General features: G+C 39.6%; 1 protein-coding gene across 4 annotated transcripts in view; it reads left to right on the top strand.

The window, feature by feature from the left end:
* The window catches only part of LOC126456788 (trichohyalin), a 378,453-nt gene that overhangs the window by 146,861 nt on the left and 209,576 nt on the right, over positions 1-22,016 (top strand). For 3 of the 4 annotated variants that reach the window (XM_050092571.1, XM_050092573.1, XM_050092570.1), the window contains exons 4-5: positions 16,727-16,858; positions 18,779-18,927. In XM_050092571.1, the coding sequence (XP_049948528.1) occupies positions 16,727-16,858; positions 18,779-18,927 (281 nt within the window). The remainder of the gene's footprint in view (positions 1-16,726; positions 16,859-18,778; positions 18,928-22,016) is intronic. The other variant, XM_050092572.1, reaches the window with a different exon arrangement.

Genomic DNA, 22,016 nt, shown 5'->3' with positions numbered 1-22,016 from the left:
GTCTGATGAATCCCATTATCTTCTTCATGATGCCAATGAGAGGGCACAAATCCGTCATCTTCGAGGGGAACAGCTCCATGTCACCTGTACTGCGGGACGGAGACTAGCTGGCGGAGGCTCCATTATGCTGCGGGGAACATTCACGTGGGCATCTGTGGCTCCAGTGGAGCCCGTGCAATGCAACATGATGGCGAAGGAGTATCGTACACTGGTTACAAACCACGTACACCTCTTCGTGACGACCATGTTTCCCTACGGCAGTGGCATTTTCGAAAAAGTTAATGCACCATGTCACAAGGTCAGTAGTGTGATGGAGTGATTCGAGGAACAGAGTGGTTTGTTCCAGTTGATATGCTGACCCCCCGGCTCGCCAGATCTGAACAAGAACAATCTGGGAAGTGACTGAACGTGGCGTCAGACTTCATCTCCCCCCCCCCTCCCCCCCCCCCCCCAGGGCCTCCTTTTGCTTCCATGCAACAACACGTCGCCCCTATTATTCGTGCCGTGCCGGCTGTTAGGTAGTTCTGGCTGGTCAGTATACATATTCTTTTAATTAAGCACTGAATAGACAAATTCTTCTTTTCGTCATTTAAAAGTGATTAATATGTAGCTGTGGATTAATCTCTTCCAGATGCGATTGATGCATAATTAATTACACTGGACTCGCATTCGGGAGGACGACGGTTCAATTCCGCGTCCAGCCATCCTGATTTAGGTTTTCCGTGATTTCCCTAAATCGCTCCAGGCAAATGCCGGGATGGTTCCTTTCAAAGGGCACGGCCGACTTCCTTCCCCGTCCTTCCCTAATCCGATGAGACCGATGACCTCGCTGTCTGGTCTCCTTCCCCAAACCAACCAACCATAATTAATTGAAGTGATTTATCATTGGACGTACAAAATCGAGCATAAAAGCTCCCTCAGCAATACGTGATGAAAACAGGTAGATTGCCAAATATTATCGACAGTTTACTTTCAGTGTTACTGAAAACCTGTGATGATATCCGTTAGCTAAAAAGTTATTTGAATCTAACCCTTAAACACATATTGAGGCACTGGTTTCTGTGGAAGATATATTGAGCACAAAGTTGCGTTACTAGCTATGAATGTGCAAATCATAGCCATGTGTATGTGTGTATTGAATCGGCGATGCGTTTCGGATCAAGTCTGTTTCATCTGTTCGAGATAAGATACGGCAAACATGGATAAGCGGTGTATGCCGCTTAATAATAAAATAAGACCTAAGTTTTTACGGCAGTTGTACCGTACTGTATAATGCCTGTGATGCTGAAACTTGCGTTTACCGCTAAATACATTGAGCATTTGCTGGACACACAGCGCGTAATAAAGAAGAAAACTCGATCTGCAATAATTTAAAGAAACATGCCTCTGTATTGTTGAGCCGTGCATTACAATGACTTTTCGGTTTATGCAACCCATAACAAGAAATACTGAACTGTAGGATACTTCTTGTCTTCGAGCGCTCCTGTTACGTCTTTGAATGGCTCCAAAAACGTCATGACTTCTGTTGCAAATTCGTTGTCTTAAGCGTTAAGTTTTGTCAGAGGCGTCCTTTTCCGCAAGCATTTCCCTTATTTTTTGATGCTTCCTAACTATAGACTGTAACATTCTAAACAAGCTGTTCCATCTAGCCCCCGTTTCTTGCTTCAAGCTTATCTCTGATGAATGCACATCGCCAGCTTTCTTCATGAATCGGACAGTGTCTTTGACAACGTTAATCAAGCGATGAACCTCATTTTTCAAATAATCGCCATCGAAAACGTGTTTCTGGACTGTGCTAGAAAGATGTGGGAAGGATTGCAATGCGTTGCGTATATGAGCGCCTCAAGCAAAGTAAATGAAATCTTATTAAGATGCTGAGGATTTACTCCAAAGTTAAGTAGTGGTTCCGTAATATGGTTCTTAATAAATTCCCCGTGTTTTTTTTTCTCCCTCAGAAAGGCGAATTGTTGCCAGTACCACGTTTCACAATGTCTTGTATTGATCAACAAAGAGTGCAGTAACGTATGTGGATGTTCATGCACTAACATACGAGGGTAATCCCAAAAGTAAGGTCTCCTATTTTTTTATAAGTACATAGATCTGTTTATTTCTACAATAGTTTACATCAGTTTACAGCTTGAACATTTAGCTGTTTTTCGACATAATCACCATTTCTGTCGATGCATTTTTGCAGACGCTGTGGCAGTTTTTGTATGCTAACTTCATACCAGCTCGCCGCCATTCTGGACTCAGTTGTCACGGGTGACGAAATCTGGGCATACCACTTTACACCTGAGACCAAGCAACAATCACGCCAGTGGCGGCATCCTTCTTCGCCAAAGCTGCGGAAATTCAAACAAACAGTCTCCCGGTAAAGTCATGGCAACCGTGTTTGGGATCCGAAAGGGGTATTGTTGGTCGACTTTATGCCCACTGGGACCACAATTAATGCTGACAGGTACTGTGAGACTGAAAAAACTTAAACGGGCAATTCAGAACCGGAGAAGAGGAATGTTGAGCAAGGGCGTATACATATTCCATGACAACGCTCGCCCACACATCGCTCGGCAAACCGTTGCTCTCCTGCAACAGCTTCAGTGGAACATAATCACCCACCCACCGTATAGTCCTGACTTGGCGCCCAGTGACTATCGCCTGTTCCCTAAGTTAAAAGAACATTTGGCCGGAAAGCGATTCAGCTCCGACGACGAGGTGAACGAAGAGGTTCATAACTTTCTGAACAGCATGGCGGCGAGCTGGTATGACATGGGCATACAAAAACTGCCACAGCATCTACAAAAATGCATCGACAGAAATGGTGATTATATCGAAAAATAGCTAAATGTTCAAGCTATTAACTGATGTAAACCATTGCAGAAATAAACAGGTCTATGTACTTACAAAAAATAGGAGACCTTACTTTTGGGGTTACCCTCGTATGTGGACGTACATGTACAGCTGCACATGCATTTGCGTTTATGGCAACATACTTGCCCGAATTTCATCGGCTTGTCTTTCGATGTTTCGGCCACTTTCGTAGGATGATGCAGTCGTGTTGGACAGGTCCCTCTATCTAAATTTCGAACCCAAGTTTGCAAGCTCCTGACAAAAAAGAGCGAAATCCACCCCTTGATGTTGATGTAAATGGATGAAGATCGCTGGCACACATTACTACGACACTTTTTGGTTACAGTCTTTCATGGGAGCTAGTATTGCACAAGGAATCTCTGACGTAACTTTTTCACGTACGTTAAAATCTATATATTAGTCTTCGACCGTTAGTTCCTTATCTCAAAGTACGCAGATGAGGATCTTTTGTCATGTGTATAGTTTTGGTGCTAAAGTATACGAACGGTCTATGCATACCTATGTAATAAATAGTTCGTATCAGATTGCGTAAGCAGAAGAGTTATTTCATATTTCCTGGCTCCTAAGCGAAAGTTTTCAAATTTAGGATGCCGGTATGCCAGCGGCCTGAAGTATGTCTCGAGTACTAGCCAAAGTAAACACGGCTAAAAATAGCCTATCACGAGCGATGAACATATTACCTAAAGAATTTGACTCAGAAGTCGTACAGTACGTTATTACATTGTCATAAAACAAGCAGCGTATTCTCTTTATGGACTAGCTTTTTGCCCGCGACTTCACAGAGCTACAATAAACGATTCATTTGTTTTCAAAGATTATATTTTCCAAAGTATTACATGCAAAAATATGATTGATATATGAATAGAACCGTAAACTCGCGAAGATTGCATTTTGCACTCTACGAATGTTCTGTGTGTGTCCCTCTGGTCACATGACATATGTGCTAACGGCAGTCAGATTCGCTACATACGTATCAGGGTCACCAACAGTAACACTGATAGTTCTCTGAGCTGTTCCAGTGTCCTTGGCAGTTGGGGTTCGCAAACATAGTTCTTAATGCACCCCAAAGGAAAAAGTCACAAGATCTTAGATCAGTCGACCTGGAGGAGGAGGGGGAGGATGTTAGTGTTAACGTCCCGTCGACAACGAGGTCATTAGAGACGGAGCACAAGCTCGGATTAGGGAACGATGGGGAAGGAAATCGGCCGCGTTCTTTCAAAGGAACAATTCCGGCATTTGCCTGAAGCGATCTAGGGAAATCACGGAAAATTTTGTGGCGGCGTTCGTAGCGACAAACAATTCGCTGTAGAAACGGCTTACGAAGTCACCGCCACACTTTTAATAGCGGTCCGACCGGTCCGCTGGAACAGTGAACAGAAAGATGAAAACCCAAACACTCTGATTAAATAAAAGTCGGTACTTATCTTTATTAACGAAGATACAAAAACACAGTAGTGAACTCCGTGTCTACAAAAATATGTCTAGTTCGAGTCGGAGCGGCTTGGTCAGCGTCGGCTGACGACAAACAACAACTCTGCTGCGATGAACACACAACTGACTAGCAAGTACACAATTCGGTGGCGAGTATACAACTGAGCGGCGAATACAGAACTGTCCTAGCGCCCGCGACTCCAGCGCTTAAGAAGCCAGAAGCCAGCGGTGGCGCGCGCAGACTTGCGGCCATTTCCTGTCTCGCTGGCGCTGCTTATACGGACGGCGTCCGGACTTTGATGCTGCCAACCTTTTGGCAGCGGGCTCGGGTGGCATTACTGGCTAGGATATAACAGAAAACCTAAACCAGGATGGCTGGACGCGGGTTTGAACCGTACGACCTGGAGGACCAAGGGAACAGAGCAACATAATCTTTCCCACTGCGCCAAATCCACCGATGTGACAATTCGTCGTTAGGTAGCGACGTACATCGATGCTCCAATGCGGGGGTGCCCTGTATTGTTGGAAGATAAAATTCTCGGAAGTCAGTTTTGAAAACAACTACAACATATCGAAGTAAGAGGTACATGTCACAGTCTTCTCGCACAAGAGAAACGGCCCATACTGCTTCGTCTGTGACAGCGAAGAGAAAACATAAACTTTCGGCGAATTTAGTTCATGAGCCACAATTTCATGGCTATTTTCAGTGCGCCACAGCCTCACACTGGAAGCTTGCTTCGTCGCTGAGTGTCAGCTTGAAGGCGAAATTTTCATCCTCATGTGCTACCTGCATCGTGATGCAAAATTGAAGATCCCGGCAGTAATCTTGCGGTTTTAATTGTTGCACGAACTACAGACGGTAAGGTTTGAAATGCAACTGCCTTCGCAAAATCTTCTACACAGTTTTCTGCGGTATTCCAATTTCGTGGCTTGCGCGAACCATTGATTTTTATGGACTGCGTGCGACGCTATCCTTCGCCCTTTGCACGGTTGCATCTGATCTGGCACCACTGGTCGACTGGTACTTATGTATACAGAGACAACCAGGTTTCCTGATTTGTCGTTACCAAGGCACAGTGTTCTGTTTACATGGCGGTTCTTTTCGACACTTTCTTCTGAATGCACCATTGCCCAATTGTAACAAATAACCATCTCGCATATTCCAACAGTTTTCATGCTTAGTCACCATTTTGTCCAGGCGCTGCTCACGTAACGACAAGTGGTGGGTACAACGCAAACTCGGTAAATAATCCGTATATGGCTCACTGCAGTACTTATTCTCGCGACCTGCTCGACACATTCAGCAACACATATAAGAGACAGATTGCGCTTCATACATTTAAAGCATTCCAAGTCAACTAAATAAAGGAAAGAAATACCGACAAGTCGTTTCTGATCATTTTTTACAGGTCACCACTTCTCGTACCTACCGCCATCCCTTTGGTAGAAGGGTTATCTTATTCCCGAGTATTTTTATACAAATAATGAGTTGTGTCAACATCCATATGATTACTCAGCAATTCAAAATTAAGTGCCTGGTAGAGGTTTCATCGACCCACCTTCAAGTTCTCTATCGTCCCACTTTCAAACAAAGCGCGCAATCTTGCCGTGCGAGCTCTGATTTCTCGTATTTTATTATGATAAACTTTTCTCCTTGTGCAGGTGAGCGCCAAAAAATATTTTCACTCTCTGAGGAGAACGTTCTTCATTGAAATTTCATGAGAAGGTCCTGCCGCAACGGAAAACCTCTTTGTTTTAATGATTGCCATCCCCAGTTCATGCATCATATCTGTGGCACTGTCTCCCCTATTTCGCGATAATACAAAATTTGATCTTTTTCAGTGCCCTCCGTCAGTCTCATATGATGCGTCCCACACCGCACAGCAGGACTCCAGAAGAGGGCAGACAATCGTAGAGTAAGCAGTCTCTGTAGTAGACCTGTTTCATTTTTTTTTAAAGTGTTCTGCCAATATATCACAGTCTTTGGTTTGCTTTCCACACAACATTATCCACGTGATCGTTCCAATTTATAAGTTAATAAGTTATACGTAATTGTAATCCCTAAGTGTTTAGTTGAATTTACAGCCTTTAGATTTGTGTGATTAGTTGTGAATCCAAAATTTAGCGGATTCCTTGTAGTCCTCATACGGATGACTTTACAAGACGGTAAATGAAACCATCATCTGCAAACTGAGATTGTCTGTTAAATCGTTTTTGTAGATCAGGAACAGCAGAGGGCCTGTAACACTTCCTTGGGGAACACCAGATATTACTTACATTTTACTCGATGACTTCTTATTAATTATTACGAACTATGGCCTTACCAACAGGAAATAAATAACGAATCCAGTCACACATCTGATAGGATACTCAATTTGATTAGAAGTCTCTTGTGAGTTCCGGTGTCATAAGACTTGTGGAAATCTAAAAAATATGGAATCAGCTGTTGATAGCACTCACTCCATGAGAATAAAGAACTAGTTGGGTTTCATAAGAATACTATTTTGTGAATCCATGTTGGCTACTTGTCAGTAAATTGTTCTCTTCGAAGTAATTCAAATGTTCGAACACGGAATATGTTCCAAAACCATATTGCAAATCAAAGTTAGTAAAATGGGTGTGTAATTCAGAGGATTACTCCCATTGGGTATTGGTGTGGCTTGTGCAACTTTCCATTCTTTATGTATGGATCTTTCTACGAGCAAGTGTTTGTATGCGATTGCTTGGTATGGAACTACTGCCTCAGCATACTCTGAAAGGAACCTAGCTGATACAGAGTCTGGACCAGAGGCCTTGCCCTTGTTAAGTAATTTAAGCTGCTTCACTACACTGAGGGTACCTATTTCTAAGCTATTCATGTTGGCAGTTGTTCTTGATTCGAATCCTGGAATATTTACTTTGTCTTCTTTTGTGAATGAATTTCGGAATACTGTGTCTAGTAACTCAGCTTTAGTGGCACTGCCATCAGTAACATTACCATTGCTATTGCCTAGTCAAGGTACTGATTGCACCTTGCTGCTGATGTACTTTACATACGGTGAGAATATCCTTGGGTTTTCTGCCAGATTTTAAGAGAGTTTCGCTGTGGGGGATCGAAGATCGCAGTAAATTATGAACTTATGTTCAACTTCACCAATCTTGGGGATTTTCTGTTCCTTTAAAATTCGCATACATTTTTTGTTGCTTCTGAAACGGTGTTCTGACCTGTTTTGTGTACCATGGGGGATCAGTACCATCTCTTATTAATTTATTTGGTGCATACCTATCAGTTGCCATTGGTGCAATTTCTTTGAATTTAAACCATGTGTATGTAACAAATTTGGTTGAAATACTTCCAGGCGTTCCTCAGTTATGCCCCTATGCCATCTTTTCCATCACCATCCTCAGCCATAGGGATGCTAGGTGTGTCTTATTGTCACAGTAATTTTTTTCCCTGTGATACGTTTACCAGGTATGGTAGAAATTGCCTCAGCCTTTACAGATATACACTGATATGTCACTGTCTTCCTATCCCCCAAACCCACGCTCCTAGGGGTGGAAATGTATTGAGACTGTCACCAGTGATCCTTGAGATCCTGTAAGCTATAGCTTTGATACCAATATCAGCTGTCTTCAAATATTTTTTTACATCTCACATCTTCTCAGCCCCCACCCCTAGGAATGTTAAGAGTACACTACCAATAATTACACAAATAATGAGTCTTGTATATAAAAAATTTAGCTGAAATTGCTCCAGATATTTTGGAGTCATGCTGCTACGTCCCTCCTCCCTGCAAACACACATACACTTTCTTACCTCCTCCAAAACCTTTGCGGACAGGTGCATAACAACTCACCAATGTTTCATCACAATCGGATGAATGGTATAGTATGAGTTGCTCAAATACTGTTTTGATGATATAACGCAGAATATTATACAGGGTCGCGATACTACAACAGGTTAAAACTGTCACCTGCTCATAATTGTAGGTTGCCTACATAACTGCTTCCAGAGACAACAAAAATTTGATTTTTAGTATTTCCCAAATTTGAAACACTGTCTGAGTCTACTCATTAAGGTGCATAATAGTATGTTAAAGATTTTACACAGTAAGTGAAGTATTAAGGTAGTAACGTTGCATGTGTCTTGTTGCAGCATAGCTCACAGCGCACAAGTTATCCAGATTATATTCATCCAGTGTTTGAAAAACAAAACATGTAGCAACTTCTAATAAGTTTACTCATGATTTCAAATTGTTTTGAACTTTCTCTTGAAGTAAAACTCCACCATCGGGGTGTGATATTTTAATTTATTACCTCTTTACTAATTCTATTTAGGACAAATTTTGCAGACATATCCACATTCACCACTGAATGCATGTGCAAAATTATATTATTGTGTGACACGTACATCATGAACATTGACATGTGTGAAAAGGTGACTTTTCTTAAGACGGGGAGCAAAGTACCCACACTATACTCATGCAGTCTCCAGTCTCTAAAGAATCAGGGGGTGCTGTTAGTGGTTATATATAAATGTATTAACAGACTCTGTTTGCTGACGATGCTGTAGTGTGTGGAAAGCCTCGTTGCTGCATGGTCAGAAGGAAATGCAGAATAACTTTTCCTACATATTATTTCCATTCAATGTGGGACCTACTGAATGGCGCTTCTCTTTATTTGCTAATAACTGCAAGAACCAGATATTATTTGATTATACTATTACTGGTAAACTTACAGAGATTGTCTCATTCAGACAAAGAACTGTGACTGATGCCTGAGGCCGGCCGAAGTGGCCGTGCGGTTAAAGGCGCTGCAGTCTGGAACCGCAAGACCGCTACGGTCGCAGGTTCGAATCCTGCCACGGGCATGGATGTTTGTGATGTCCTTAGGTTAGTTAGGTTTAACTAGTTCTAAGTTCTAGGGGACTAATGACCTCAGCAGTTGAGTCCCATAGTGCTCAGAGCCATTTGAACCATTTTGAACTGATGCCTGAACAACAGGGACTTACATGCATTGAGAATAGAAAGTAGTGCATTGAGAATGGCTAGCTACTAGCAGAAATCTGGATTTGCGTAATAAAATATATAAAAGGATGACTGATTGCTGCACTCTATAATTTATAATATTGTCTCATTGTTTAAATACACTCCTGGAAATTGAAATAAGAACACCGTGAATTCATTGTCCCAGGAAGGGGAAACTTTATTGACACATTCCTGGGGTCAGATACATCACATGATCACACTGACAGAACCACAGGCACATAGACACAGGCAACAGAGCATGCACAATGTCGGCACTAGTACAGTGTATATCCACCTTTCGCAGCAATGCAGGCTGCTATTCTCCCATGGAGACTATCGTAGAGATGCTGGATGTAGTCCTGTGGAACGGCTTGCCATGCCATTTCCACCTGGCGCCTCAGTTGGACCAGCGTTCGTGCTGGATGTGCAGACCGCTTGAGACGACGCTTCATCCAGTCCCAAACATGCTCAATGGGGGACAGATCCGGAGATCTTGCTGGCCAGGGTAGTTGACTTACACCTTCTAGAGCACGTTGGGTGGCACGGGATACATGCGGACATGCATTGTCCTGTTGGAACAGCAAGTTCCCTTGCCGGTCTAGGAATGGTAGAACGATGGGTTCGATGACGGTTTGGATGTACCGTGCACTATTCAGTGTCCCCTCGACGATCACCAGTGGTGTACGGCCAGTGTAGGAGATCGCTCCCCACACCATGATGCCGGGTGTTGGCCCTGTGTGCCTCGGTCGTATGCAGTCCTGATTGTGGCGCTCACCTGCACGGCGCCAAACACGCATATGACCATCATTGGCACCAAGGCAGAAGCGACTCTCATCGCTGAAGACGACACATCTCCATTCGTCCCTCTATTCACGCCTGTCGCGACACCACTGGAGGCGGGCTGCACGATGTTGGGGCGTGAGCGGAAGACGGCCTAACGGTGTGCGGGACCGTAGCCCAGCTTCATGGAGGCGGTTGCGAATGGTCCTCGCCGATACCCCAGGAGCCACAGTGTCCCTAATTTGCTGGGAAGTGGCGGTGCGGTCCCCTACGGCACTGCGTAGGATCCTACGGTCTTGGCGTGCATCCGTGCGTCGCTGCGGTCCGGTCCCAGGTCGACGGGCACGTGCACCTTCCGCTGACCACTGGCGACAACATCGATGTACTGTGGAGACCTCACGCACCACGTGTTGAGCAATTCGGCGGTACGTCCACCCGGCCTCCCGCATGCCCACTATACGCCCTCGCTCAAAGTCCGTCAGCTGCACATACAGTTCACGTCCACGCTGTCGCGGCATGCTACCAGTGTTAAAGACTGCGATGGAGCTCCGTATGCCACGGCAAACTGGCTGACACTGACGGCGGCGGTGCACAAATGCTGCGCAGCTAGCGCCATTCGACGGCCAACACCGCGGTTCCTTGTGTGTCCGCTGTGCCGTGCGTGTGATCATTGCTTGTACAGCCCTCTCGCAGTGTCCGGAGCAAGTATGGTGGGTCTGACACACCGGTGTCAATGTGTTCTTTTTTCCATTTCCAGGAGTGTATCTACGGATAACATTACAATATGGTGTGAAATGTAATGAACATGAGTAACCCAGTAGCAGGGAAGGTGATTGGAAAACTAGTTTTTAGCAAAGATAATGGGAAAGTGTTGTATGTGTGTTAAGAAGACTGCATAAGAGACACTAGTGTATCCATTCTAAAATACTGCTCCAACAGCATGAGAGGCATGGCAGATGTTGAACTATTCAAGGATGTGCTGCATTGATTTTACCAAGTCACTAAAGCCAGTACACAAGTAGATGCTCAGGAAACTCCCAAAGATATAAATTTAGAGGACTTGTGACAGTTCTGCTACTTCTGTTAATATCTTACTCAGTGGCCATAAGGTTAACAGAAATAATACTACTGTTTGTATTGAGACATATAGGCATTCTGTTTTTTAAATATACAAATGGAATAGTGCAGATAGTTGATACAACAAGGTGTCCTCCACCATGTACTGCACAGTGACTTATATTTATACATATGTAGTTGTAAATGTAAAGCTACATCCACAGTGTTGTTCTAATGCTCGAACATGGCAGTAGATATAATCCTGCTTGACTCAGGTACTTGACTTCATTTACTGCCAGATGAATTGATAGCATGTATGACACTGTGTCATCTTCCATGACCCAGTGATCAAAAATTTGTCATATGGCAATGGACACTTGAATACCATCTATAGTGTGTTGAGCACAAGAATCAAATGCTTTCAGATGAGAACCACTTCAGCCTGTTCTAGAGTGATAGCCACATTTATGTTATTTTAGATGTTATTATGCAAAACCAATCTGACAGCCCACATTGCTGAGTAGCATAGTGTTCAAACATCAAATATGATAGTTTGGGCTGTTGTTACATACAACATACTGGACTCCATTTAGCACAAGAAAATCCTTCTGGGTTAGCAGCTCTGTTGTTAGTTTTGAATCACAAAATGTTAAAGGATACGTCAAAAGTGGCTGAAAGTCATAGTTGCTGACAACTGTGGCTACACTAAAATGTTGTCATAAAGACATATACAAAATTGTGTTACATGTTTAGTTGTGACAGACGTGTGAAGCATTTGCGCTATGACCACTTTATAGGTCATGGATTGTCTCTGGGCTGTCAAACTGTAGTTCATCACCTATGTGTATTCATGAATCCAAACAACAGAGCACAAGGTACTGCCCTTTCTTCAGGCAACACTTTACTCCATGTCTCAGGAGGACATGCCTGGACACATATGGTGAGTAATGAATGGTAGGAATACTCCCTGACCTATATTTTCACGTGCTACATTCTACACTAAACACATTTAGGCTACGTTTAGTTGACAATCTATAATAGTTCTTCAACAATCACTGTTGCTGCTTCATTGACTCACATCGAAATGATGCGCCAGAAGATTCCTCAAGATCATATTTAGACCGTTCTTTGATTTTATGTCGCAATATTTAGAGGCTGAGATTGCAGTAGGGAAGACTTCACAACATACTGAATCCTATAGTCAGAAATAGGGAATGATTCTTTGGTCCTGATTATTATTGTATTGTCATTTGGCTAATATAAAGCCCATTTTAGGTAAGTATGTCAGTCTTTGTGCTGCAGTTTTCACTAATGTTAATGTATATGTGAAAAATGCCAACTTGCACCAGTGTTCTGGTTTGAAGTGTAGGTCCTCTTATAACTAATTTTCTAAGTTAATTACAAGTTAGAGAAAGGCAGGAGCATTTCATTTCCAATCTGTATGAAACATTGTGTTGTTCAAACCAGCCCTTGGGCTGAAGACAGCTATACTTACCATCACCATTGTAGAAGTACTCTTTATGAAGGAAGGGTGTCAATGAAATTTTATTTTGATTTCATTTATTTTTTGTTGGTATTTGTTCCTATTGATGTGAAATGTCATTGATGTAAGAAGAGGGTGCTATGACCCCAAGTCCAATTTTACAGAAGTGTTGCCCCTGTGTGATAATCATCTGATTACTGTTGAACTGACTATTGCCACAAGGCTCTTGAAACTGTCTATACTTGTCATGGATAAGAAGGCAGTGAAATGACTGACACATAGTGTATCTGCATTTCCACTTGCGATTAACCATAGGATCTTGTGACATAACTGTCATGTCACAGATGCCCAGTTATGAGCCATTTAGTTGGCTATGGAGGGCTGTGTTGCTGGAATACAATGTGGTTGTTGGTCTCATTGCCTGTCATCTGGGGTATGCGTATCAAGCTGTTCGAGCATATTCAATTCATGCTTACACATTATAGGTTACCAGAGTCACAATGCTTCAACAACATTTCATTGCATATTCACGGGAAGAAGGAACTGTGGTGCTTATCCATGTGGTGATATTGCCCCTTTTCTAGTATTATCTCTAATTTTTGTAGATTTATTTATTTTTCATGGTTTTCGTTTATTATGAAGAGTTGTTGGTGAGCTTTACTATTACATTAGCACATAACTAGTGAGTGGAAAGACTGAATACTTGCAAATGATGTAGAGCTGGTATTAGGCATTGAAATGGTTATTGGCCCAGAATAATGACTCTTTTTAACAGAAGTAAGATATTTCTGTTGTTTGAGGCTCTCCTGGCAAAGTAATCAAGAAGTTGTGTGCCTGCAGGAGGGCACAGTCTTGGAGGTGTATCAGGATCTCAGTTATGTCTTTCAGTATAATTACAGATAAACCTACCGGAATGACTTGACAGATGTCAATTCACTTTGAGCTTTGTAGAAATGGCAAAACACCTGGAAGCAGCATTTGCAGTAGCATTGAATTTTTATTCATATTAATTAGTTTATATCCTGAAATTATAAAAGAAACCTACCTAATTGGCAGATAAAACAGAAATCTAAACATGAATCACAAAGTAAAAAATAATGATGTAGGATGTAGAAATATCTTGTGGTTAAAGTTTAACACTTCTACTTAATTATTATCTACTTGTTGGTAACGTAATCCTCAAAACTTCAAAGACAGATGAACTGACTTATCAAAAGTGCATGTCATCTGTTGTTATCTAGAATCATAAGTAGAAGGTTAAAACGAAATTTTTCTCCACATAACTGAAATATTCATAGATTGCCTGGATCTTCATGAAGTGTGTGGTTTACAGTGCAGTGAAAGTGATCGGTTCCAGTTTTTAAACATTTATTCTTCCGATCGTAATAGCTGATTAAATCCATCATGACACATTGCCAAGAGGCCGAGTTGTACAGTATGTCTTCGTAAAACAACTGACTGGTTCACAAATCAAGAAACATACTTTTTCACAACTTTAAATCTTAGTGAAATAATATTCAAGGAACTAACACAGGTTACAGTTCGAGATATCAGCTCAAACTGCCCGACACAGCAGCCTTGCTGCTTCCCTATTTATATATTCTAAATAATAGATGGTCACTTGGATCATTATTACGTAATAATGACAACGTATTTTTAATTGTATTTACAATTAAAAGTTCCAAAGCTAAGATGTTCTGATTACACAGAATAATACATCTAAAATTACATAATTGAATAATATGTGAAATTTATGATGTAAAAATGTTTTTAAATGTGAAAATTCCATCTAAATATGAGTACAATAATGAACTTCGCAAAATTAATTAATACACACTAATTACACAACAACTCACATTCCTAACAATAATTGAAGCTAAGATGGTAAAACGAAACAGGTTTTGATTGACAGAATTTGTAACAGATGCCTAGAATTTTATAATTAGGTTTATATCTGGTTGCAACAATATGAGTTTAATTAAAAAAGTCATTAAGGCGGAATGTTCTTTACAGCTTTCATCCTAAATTTACGTTTTACAATATGTGCCTTCATTTGCAAGTGACAGAATAACTTCTTGAATGAGTAAACTACATTCGTAAAAGTCCAATGAATAATTACAGTTGGTGATTAATACCATATATTTTATTCCTACCATTTTCACTAATTCAATTCTTTCCCATTACTACAATGAATGCCACAGTTTGTTAAAATACATCGTCGTTTGTTTTATTTTGTAATAGTGTCTGCTAATTAGCCTCAAATTTAGTGTCATTTTTATGAAATTCACGAATCACCACAATACTAATCATTTTAAAGTGAGGTATTGTACTACACGATGTCAGGGAATTGAAATTTTCATTAAGTCTTTGTATATTAGATATATTACAAAAGGCAGACTTTTTAATGGATTCAGCAGCAGCTGCTAAGCAAACTTTAATTGTACAGAACTGCTGAAATCCAAATCTGATGATCGGAAGTCACATATACTTCACACTTGTGATTGATAAAAGTTGGTAATCACACAAAGACGTAAGTTGAAATTAGGGAAACTAGTCAGAACAAGATTAGACAAATATAATTTGTATAACACATAAATAAGCTATTCGCCCATCCAGTAGATTCATGCGAATTATGTTATTTGAGACACTTGCAGATTTCAGGAAATTCATCAAAATTATATTTCACAACAAACAAAAATTTATCGATTGTATGCCATTGGTGATGATGAAATGATTCAAATTATGCGTTTTGTTTCACCTGAGGTGTCCAGATTTTAAGCAGTTCCATTTGTCCAATGTGATCTCTCTTGCACACACTATAAAAGTTTGATACTGGGAAAAATGTTTGAGAATGCACATTTTTTAAAATATCAGTTCACATATTTAGCACATTATCCAATATTTTCTCCTCTAGCATTCCACAGATAAAAATTGTTACGTAGGTCTATGCTTCTTAAAATATAGGGGACATTGGAGTGCTTCATCATCTGTACTAATGGACTAGATTATAAAATAAAATAAGTTACACAAAATTCACTTTCCGTGTAGAGGTTAGTAAACAGAAAAATTAACTTTCTTACATAATTGGAATGGTTGTCTTTCTTTCTCCCAAAGGCATCTTTGTTTTACAAAGTATGTGTCCTGTTTCCCAAATATTGGTAAAACTGTTAAGTATGTGGATGTTATGGATGTGAGTGGTATTTTGTTATGTTTGTTTTGTTGATGAACATGATAATAGAGAGCTTGTGACCCCACTGCTTGCACCTATAATAGCACTTGACCCTAAAGTCTCCATTAATAGAGGAATTTGCCATCAACAGTGTCATATGTGCTTGCACCGTAATACACATAGATAGGTTTTGGATTCAATAGACAGCATTAATGCACCATCTGTTGGGCAAGAGGTGTAGATCACTGCTGATCTTCCCCTTACTGGCTGGATAATGACGTTGAAAACTCCTTCTACTACCATGATTCAAATTGGCCATATCTGGATTGAGTGCAACTACATTAGCAAGAATTACTCTCAGCTGATGGGACAGAGAAGAGACAACTGTAGAAGAATGAAGGAAGGATTATATTCAGTTTACTGTGACTTAAAGTTGATGTGATTCAAAGTATGCACGAAAGTCAATTGAAAATGGATGGAAAGTCAGAAACATTTTCTTCACTCTGCAGGGAGACAGGGATTGCAACAGACATGCAAAAACGGTGTTGTTCAATATATGTTTGGTCACTGCAAGTCATGGAACATGTGAAATATTAATAATGTTTGTATGTTGTATCTCACAGTATTCTTCCTTAATGTTTCAACCACTATCCATAAAAATCTCCTATCCATTGATGATTGTACAGAATCACACTTGTGAAATAATATGGATGGGATATAACAGGATGAATAAAATGTTTGACAGTGGAAGAGACATGAAGAATTAAGTGATTATCTGAACAAAAATTGTATTTGAGGAGATTGGTAGCCCTAGTATTGTCGTAAGAGGAAGTTAGGCCTACCTCTGCTCTTTTTTTTTATTCAGTGTTACTGCATTTCCATAGGAATAAACATGTGCGCGAACAGCGATTGTGTGTTAATATAAAATTGCAGCTCTCGTGATGACAGTCGGAGCAGTACAGATAGTGGCCTGGGTAGCAGCAGCAGTAGCCGTAGCAGCTGGCTGTCTTCTTCCTCACAGTCCGAGGACTCTTCTAGCAGCAGTAGCAGTGGGTCCTCATCAAGGTGATGCTATACACAGACATCCACACTGTCAGCATTCTTAGATCAGTTGATATTCCTGCCTTTTATTTTGTAGTTTATGTCTTTCTGTGGTAGTCAGTACTGTGTTAAATTGAGCCCTGTAGTATCTAGCTGACGCTTTCTTATCTCACTTATATTTTGTATCTCGATACACAATCTCTCCTTAATTATAGGTAGATGATTGAACAGCCTGTATTCCTCAGTTTGAATGCTGTTTGTTTTTAGTTACCCCTGTAAGTTTTATACTAGTATTTAGTGAAACTGCCAGTATACTGTTCCCTTGTAGCTTCTTGAAAATACAGTAGTTCTCTTATTGCACATCAAAAGACACTGTAACAGTCAGTGTAGTTTATACTAAATGATAAAGTATGAGTAAAGACTCTGAAATTTCGCAATGAATTTTTCACTTTCTAATTCTGTGTGACATTTTCAGTTCAATTTATGTTTTCTTCGAATTATGTATCATTACTGCTTACATTTAAAAAATATACATCACTTATTATTTTCTGAAATGTGACGTGAGTGTCTATATGTCTTTTTAAAAAAGGATATTTTTTGAGTGAGTTGTGTATGTTCTGCATGCTATTCCTCTGTGTTAGCAGCTTTGATGTTTAAAATTTTGGTATTGTCTACTGTGTGACATTGTTATTAACAGTAATGTTTATTCTGTTTTGTTTACAGAGTTTGCTGGTTGTAAACTAACATTAATTCATTTATATAAGGTAACATCTGTTTTCAATACATTTCTGTTTATTGCCATTTGTTATCTTGTTTCAATGACAATACGCTTTTGTAAATTTTTAGTGTGTAAAACACAACAATTAATGTATATTTAGTAATGCTGCACTGTTTAAATGCTCGTTCTCCTGCCTTTGACAGTTTAGGTCAAGGATTAAGTTCAGAAATAGATGATGGTTTTATAACCTATACCTTTTTGCATACACATCATCCTGTCAAGACAATGCTGAAAATAGAAACCCTGAAAATTAATTGTCCAGTCATGTTTAATTGGACTTTAAGCACATTGTCTTGAACATAAAAGTGTGTCTCAAACTTCCATCATTTGTAGTTGTTTTAGTTTGTGGCAGTTGATGATAATTTAGTGAAAAAAGACAGTATGACTGGGGAAAGCTGATGAGAGTAGCACCATTACACTTTCCACCAGCAATGGTAGCTTATGTTGCTGTATCGAAGTCAGACTGCATAATATGACATGAATCTCGCACTTTATTCATATTATTGGGAGAGATGCTTCCATTCTTCCCTAATTTTGTTGTAGTACCAAATGATGAGCTATAAATTTGACATGCTTCTGATTTATGAAATCATTTATAGTCAGGAAAAATTTTATAACTGATAGCATATTCTTGTGTCAAAATTCATGTCGTAACAATTCTTCAGTCACATGCCTCTCACGTACACAAAGATACATTTACAGTATAAACTTGTACTTGTATATGAAGAGCAGTTGCATTGATGTTGTAGGAAGGGCAAGACATTTTTGAATGTAGCATTTGTTGCCCTCATTCATGGATGTCCATGTGCAGGAGGACTGGATGGGGGAGAAAGATTTGTGAGACAGCCAGGTACAAATTGTGATACTGGCAACAAATTTTCTCAGTTTCAAATTCACTTAGAAAAAGCTCTGGCACAGCAATATTTGAAACCGATGAGTGTAAATGAACTTCTTGTTGTTAACACATTACATTTATTTTCTGTATTCCTGGCTGTATGAGAATGTAAAAATTTCATGAGTAGGGTGTGTGACACTAGTTGTCATTTTTTCTGGCCATTTAAGCCATTTAAAGCAAAACATAATTCCCTTTCTTTTTTCCCCTCTCAATGCGCAACATATGTATTTACAGAGATTGACCTACATGAATGGCTGGCAAAATATTTCAGATTTGGGACTTCGAGGCCTGCCTCCTCCTGGACATCAACACCAGATTTAGGAAATTTGAAAGATGACACAACAGCTGATATTGCAACATCATTCAGTTTCACATTACCTAGGCGGAAACCACAGCCTCAACCTCAAGATACTGGGCAAGGTATGCATTTCATAGTGATAGTTTATTAATTATTTTGCAGCTATATTTATAACATTTCATTGCATATGAAGCTACAAAATAAACATGTAACCATATAATAAAAGGGAAAAAGTTTACTTATTAAATAATAAGTTTCTCACATTTGTTGACACACGTAGGGGAACCATATTTTATAAATCTATTACTGATTATGATTATCCCTACATCACAGTTGTATTTTGTTTTTAGATGACAGTTCATATTTTGGATGGAATGCATATTTATTTTCTTGTTAAGAGACTCATGCCCTTTGATCCAAATAACATAGTGAGAATAGAGTTTCATCATAGTTCCACAAATACTGAAGTTTCCATGTCAAAAGTTACTGTATAGACTTCTCACACATTCTTTTGCACTTTCTTATGCAGCCGAGACTGAACAAAGGCCTCTTAATATTGTTTAAAATGGTAGGGCCACACCAGAAACTCAGTGCATGCATTAACATTTACAGTCAGTTGTATTTCCAAGTGACTTCACTGACAACAAGAACATTGTTTTCATTCTGTCATTTCAACTGTGAGTGCCCATTTAAGCCATCAGTTAATTATCTACTTGAATGTTTTTTTTTTTTTTTTTTTTTTTTTTTTTTTTTTTTTTTTTTTAGGGAGTGAGAAAAGTATTCAAAATTACATTGTGTGAAGTGGTGAAGTGAATATCTAAATGCCCTCTCAGTTCTGGAAAATACAATATTTTAACATTTATCAACTCCATCATCAAGGCAATTCTGATTACTCTTTCCTTACAACTTTGTATTCCCTGTGCTGAGACTTTGTACCTCTTTGTAGTTATTTTTTATAATTGTCAGAGATACAGCACGTAACTCACACAAATAAATCTGTGACAATTTATGAAAAGGTTAGTTGTTACTCACCATACAGCGGAGATGCTGAGTTGCAGATACCGTATTTACTCAAATCTAAGCCGCACTCGAATCTAAGCCGCACCTGAAAAATGAGACTCGAAATCAGGGAAACAAAATTTTCCCGAATCTAAGCCGCAGCTGAAAGTTGAGATTCGAAATTCAAAGGGAGAGAAAAGTTTTAGGCCGCACTACCAAATCAACAAAGGTGGTCCATTGTAATATGAGACACAATTTAGGTCCAATGAATGATGATACAGCTACAGTAGTTTGGTTCGAGTCATAAGCTTAGCAATTAAGCTTTACCAGGTAGCCATTGCCATGCGTCTGGCGCTCCGTCCGTTTTTATACGGGTACCCTTCCTTTTTCACGTGCTTTGTCTGGTTTGAATTGATTGCTTATTCTGATAATGAGTGTTTACGACCTGTCGTCGTTCGCTGCATGGCTAGCTTTTGTGCGCGCTACTGCCGCTTAAAATAAAAAAAAGAGAGGTATTGTCTCATTAGCGAAACAATGGAAAGAGACTGATATTTGTTGTTACTTCACTGCTGCTTTCTTTGATAATGATCAACAAGAACCAAATAATAGACTGCGTATGATAGAAGATGTTCTGAATGAGAGTTTAGTGAAAATTTTTCTCCATTTGAAAATCTTTGCAGACACCTCTTTAGTACATTACATTCTGCATAGAAATTAGAGTCATCTTAGATTTAAAAATCTAGTCAATTGCCGTGCTTCATTTCTGATTGTATCACTATTAGGCAAAAGAATAATACGAATATAAACATGACATGATATGGATATTCTTCCGCATTTGCTGTTGTCTCACTCTAGTTTCGTAGTTTATTAGGCAGACAGGATATAAATGAGATAGCAGCAAACACGAAATAATACAAGGCAAAATGTTTATATTCATATTATTCTTATGGTGAAGAGAATACTGCATGTGATTCACAATTCATAAAAGTTCCTATTAGCAACCATCTCTTCTCACAGGTAGGAAAAAATTCAGAACGTAGAGTTGGCCATATTGACAAACGTCCCAAACAGTCTTGCCAGTCGGATTTTCGTAGTACATTGAAATGCTGCTACATTCGAAGACGAACAATACGGAATTTGTATTTACTTTTGGATAATGTATTAAAATGCAGTGGTCGAAATCTGGGGCAGAGAAAAAAGCTCGTCTTCCACTTTTTTTTTTTTTTTTTTTTTTTTTTTTTTTTTTTTTTTTTTTTTTGACACACAGATGTTTTGGCGCCGGTATTTGTCTTTGTGTCTGCAAAGCATGCCTGTGTAGCGCTACATATATTTGACGGCAGTAGTTAGTTGTGGCGGCACCTACCAACATTTTTCAGAACTTCTGCTTACTTTGCACTCTATTCTAAGCCGCAGGGGGTTATTTGGATTACAAAAACCGGAGAAAAAGTGCGGCTTGGATTCGAGTAAATACGGTAGGCACAACAAAAAGGCTCTCAAACAAAACTTTCAGCCTTCATCAGAATAGACAAAAGACACACACACACACACACACACACACACACACACACACACACACAATCATAGTCTCTGGCTGCCAAGGCCAGACTCATTATTCCATCTTGGATTTTCCATTGTTTGACAAATAAATCTGTGTTATTTGTACATAACAGAAAATAATCCATATATAATGTAACAAAAAATTATTTGTCAATATTTAATGTCATTTTAACCATGTGTAAAAAAACCTCTTATACATTTGCTCTGTATATAAGCTGCTCCTTCAGATACATTTTTCATTGGTGTGTATCTCTTTTTGTGCCGTACTTCTTTGTGGGAGATTTGGGGAGGGAGCGCATTTGTTCCTTTATTGTTCAATAGTGTCGCATGCTGTGAGTAATACTGCTATAAATTATGCTTCTCACTAAGTTGGCAGTGCAACAGAAAATGTTTTCTTGTTATCCTTAAAAAAGAAGAAAAAATAAACCATATGAAAATAAAATATCAGAAATTATTCAGACTCCAGTGAATGTGGACTGAGTGACCACATGTACCAACTGACCACAATCTGACAGAGCTGAAGCAAAATGAGAATTGACTTAATGCTGAGATTTTCGAGTAACAGGTGTCATGAAGAGTGAAACAAAACAAGTAATATGGGGGACACAGTATCAAATTTGAATATGTTGCTCACATATGGAAGTCTCTCTCTAGA

Source organism: Schistocerca serialis, chromosome 2 (genome assembly GCF_023864345.2).
Source record: "Schistocerca serialis cubense isolate TAMUIC-IGC-003099 chromosome 2, iqSchSeri2.2, whole genome shotgun sequence".
Taxonomy (NCBI): Eukaryota; Metazoa; Arthropoda; class Insecta; order Orthoptera; family Acrididae; genus Schistocerca; species Schistocerca serialis.
The sequence above is the reverse complement of the archived record's forward strand: the minus strand, read 5'-3'. Positions and strand labels throughout refer to the sequence as shown.